The 3,304-nt window shown below is 34.5% G+C and overlaps 1 protein-coding gene across 1 annotated transcript; it reads left to right on the top strand.

Annotated features, from left to right (window-relative positions):
- Window positions 1-239: 239 nt before the first annotated feature.
- On the top strand, window positions 240-2,710 carry LOC101246871 (SKP1-like protein 1B). Its single transcript, XM_004248606.4, has 2 exons — window positions 240-613; window positions 2,371-2,710. Exons 1-2 carry the CDS (start codon window positions 335-337, stop codon window positions 2,542-2,544), a joined length of 453 nt encoding a protein of 150 aa, XP_004248654.1. The 5' UTR covers window positions 240-334; the 3' UTR covers window positions 2,545-2,710.
- Window positions 2,711-3,304: the final 594 nt, after the last annotated feature.

The raw sequence follows: 3,304 nt of genomic DNA on the forward strand, positions 1-3,304 counted from the left end.
TATTTTTATTTTTTTATTTAATGCACAGACCGCCCTATTTATATTTCTCAAGCTTCATAAGTCGATAGACTTATTTAGGCCGGATAAAAAAAACCTTTTCCTTAAATAGATTCAAAAAAATTATAGCTCAATCCTATCAAATTACAAGTTAAATCAGACAAGCCCCATTGGTTTAACCTATATTAACGCTCTAATAAAAGGATGATTTTGACCAAACACCTAATAAAAGTAATATAAGTAGCAAATCCTACCTGGTTGTCTCACTATTGCCTCTTTTTCTTTTCTTTGGTGTACGTTTAGGGTTTGTTGATCGGTTCACATTTTTCTTTCAAAGATGATCGTTTTGAGATGCTCCGATGGAGAGACCTTTGAGGTAGATAAGGCGGTGGCATTGGAATCACAGACCATTAAGCATATGATAGAGGACGACTGCGCTGACACCAGCATCCCTCTGCCCAACATTACTAGCAAGATCTTAGCCCTGGTCATTGAATACTGCAAGCGCCATTTGGAGGTTGCTAAAGTTGAGGATCAGACTGCTGAAGAGGATCTCAAGACTTTTGATGCTGAATTCGTTAAAGTTGATCAGAGCACCCTTTTCAATCTCATTCTAGTATGGATCTTTTTAAATCTATATGTATATCTTAGTTCGTATGTGTTTTTTATTACACTGTGCTGATGGTTCAATTATTAGTGTGTAGGATTATTGATTCTTTGATTAATTTATCCAAAAATAGTTGGATGAAAATTAGAGGTTTAATTCTAAGTGGAGATAAAAAAACAATAGGTGATTCATACCATCTATTCTAGCTTCACCTGCTATTTGTTGTTGATGGGAGATTTAATTCCACAGAATTAGTCGAGGTGCGTGAAAGTCGACGATGCCATGTGTAATTTCAAAAATGGAGTCTAGGATCTTATCCCCTACCCATTGAAGTTAGAGGTTTTTTTTATGGAAGACTAGTGACTCAAGTAGAACACATCGAAGCACCATTTCAGTAAAAGAGAAAGCTGTATCAAAACCCAAAAGAATAAACGTGTCTAGATTTGGAAGTTCTGTAATTTTTCCATTTACCCTAAGTAACATTCTCTTACAGTCGATGACATGTTCTAACTAGAAAGTACTTTCTATTTGTTAGAATTTCCTTTTTCTTTATTAAATTCCATTCCCAGTCAAGCATCATCTCCATATAAAATTGATGAGAATATATTAGTTTTGTGTGATCAACGTGGTAAATTTTTTTAGGTTTTGTTTATTTTGTTAATCTATAGTAGTTTGTCAATTTACCTTTTACTTTTGGCTACCATTGCCTATCGACATCGCTTATGTTTGCTGTCTCTTCCAAAGACTGAGTTTCCCCTCTGGTTTGAACCTGTTTAAGCTTCAATGGTAATACACATTGAGTTTATTAGGGTGGTCACAAATAAATTAATCAATCAATTATGTCTCAGTCCCAAACTAAATCATCTGTTCCATATTCTTTCTGCTTTGTTTGGCTCAAAGGACATTTGTATGTGTAGTTGTTTTGTTGTAGTAACAATAAACTGCAGTTGGTTGTAGTTGTTTTAAGTAATGAAATGGTGTTTGTCTGCTACTTCTATGGTTCTATTAGTCTGTTATATTTGGCAAAAAAACAATTTCCTTTGTCATGGTCAAGTGGACTTTCTATTGCTTAGTACAAAAGTATAGTACTATAGTCTTAAAACGATGGGTAAGAACTAATAAGATTTGTTGTAACACAAAAATTGGAAATAAAATTAAAACATACTTGTAATTGTAAAATTATAGTGAAACATATTTTTACCTTTAGAACATGTAGACACACTTCAGTTTGTTGCCTATTTTAAGAAATAAATGCTATGTGGACATGTTTGCAGCACATTTTGATTTACATGTTTGATATGCCTCTCTGTTCCACCTCTTGAGTTCTTGCGTGGATATTTTGAATCTGTAGAGTGGCTTACAATTGTTGAATGTTTTTTTTAACTGTTATATTTTGCTTTTTTTAAAGCTTACTTATAGGTTTCCATTTCTTTTTAGTTATTTTTATTAACATTTAATGATTTACAATGGACCCTCCCTCTTATATCTAATTTTCTCAAGTTTGTAGAGATATTCTTTTACCTTTTTTCTATTGAGAGCTTGTATTTGAGGTTTACTGTGTTTACGTGATCTCATCCTATGGGTGTTGTTACTATTCCTTGCATATACTTTTTACTGCTTTGCTATTCGTTGCCATGTTTCTCCACCTATTTTTTCATTTTATTACTACTTGGAGTATTTCACTTGGTATGTTGATTTTGAGAGCTTGTATAGAGGTTAAGTATCCTTTGTGGTTGCGTTGAATCATTTGCCTTGTCTCTTCACAGGCTGCCAACTATTTGAACATCAAGAGCTTGATGGATCTGACATGTCAGACAGTAGCAGAGATGATCAAGGGAAAGACGCCTGAAGAGATACGAAAGACATTCAACATCAAGAATGACTTCACTCCTGAAGAAGAGGAAGAAGTCCGGAGGGAGAATGCCTGGGCATTCGAGTGAATTTGAGTCTGTTAAGCGTCCATATCTGATAATGGATCTGCAATATACTTTACTAAATGCTATAAATAACTTATGTTAGTAAGTGTGTCACTGTTGTTTCTTGCACCTTCTGGCTTTGTGAGTTGAACCTCTTTTGCTCCGTTATGCCATGGTTTCTTATGTTCTATGTAAAAATTGAAAATAAAATCATGTTGGTAGCTGATGTCCATTTTCTTTTATCCATTATAGGAGATTCATATTATTTCTCGTGTTTATCATCATTGGTGCATTTAGCTTCTTTACTCTTTACTTAAATGTAAAGTCAATTCCTTGGCTTGTGCCTTTTGCATTATGTAATGGTTTGGTCGTGTTGTTTCCTGTCACAAAAGGATGTTAGACTAGAGAGTGTATGTTGCCTGTTGTGGCTAGTCTTATATGGGCTTGATATTTGAAGGCACATAATGAATGGCCTACTGCTTATAGGTTCTTACCTTGAAGCCCGCTTTAGACAGACTCCATTGAGAGTTTGAGTGTCACTAAGAGATGAAGAAGCCCACATTGGTGGGTGATACAGTATGATGGCCTTGGGCCAATGAGTTTTGCATTTTGAGAAGAATCAATGTTTATCATATTTAAGAGTTGTATATGTCAAGTTTGACCTTCATATCTTGTTCGTGGTGATTTCTTCACTGGTCTTTCTCTTCATTAAGCGTGGCTGTACAACTACACTTGGTTTTTTTTTTTAAGTTTCCGTGTTCTTACTACGTGATTATTTTCATGA

This window comes from Solanum lycopersicum, chromosome 10 (assembly GCF_036512215.1).
Source record: "Solanum lycopersicum chromosome 10, SLM_r2.1".
NCBI lineage: Eukaryota > Viridiplantae > Streptophyta > Magnoliopsida > Solanales > Solanaceae > Solanum > Solanum lycopersicum.

What these genes read in the sequence shown, in the direction of transcription:
- LOC101246871 (XM_004248606.4), top strand. Translation starts at nt 335, where the DNA reads ATGATCGTTTTGAGATGCTCCGATGGAGAGACCTTTGAGGTAGATAAG. An exon ending in CCCTTTTCAATCTCATTCTA is followed by an intron (nt 614 to 2,370) that starts GTATGGATCTTT and finishes GTCTCTTCACAG; the next exon opens with GCTGCCAACTATTTGAACAT.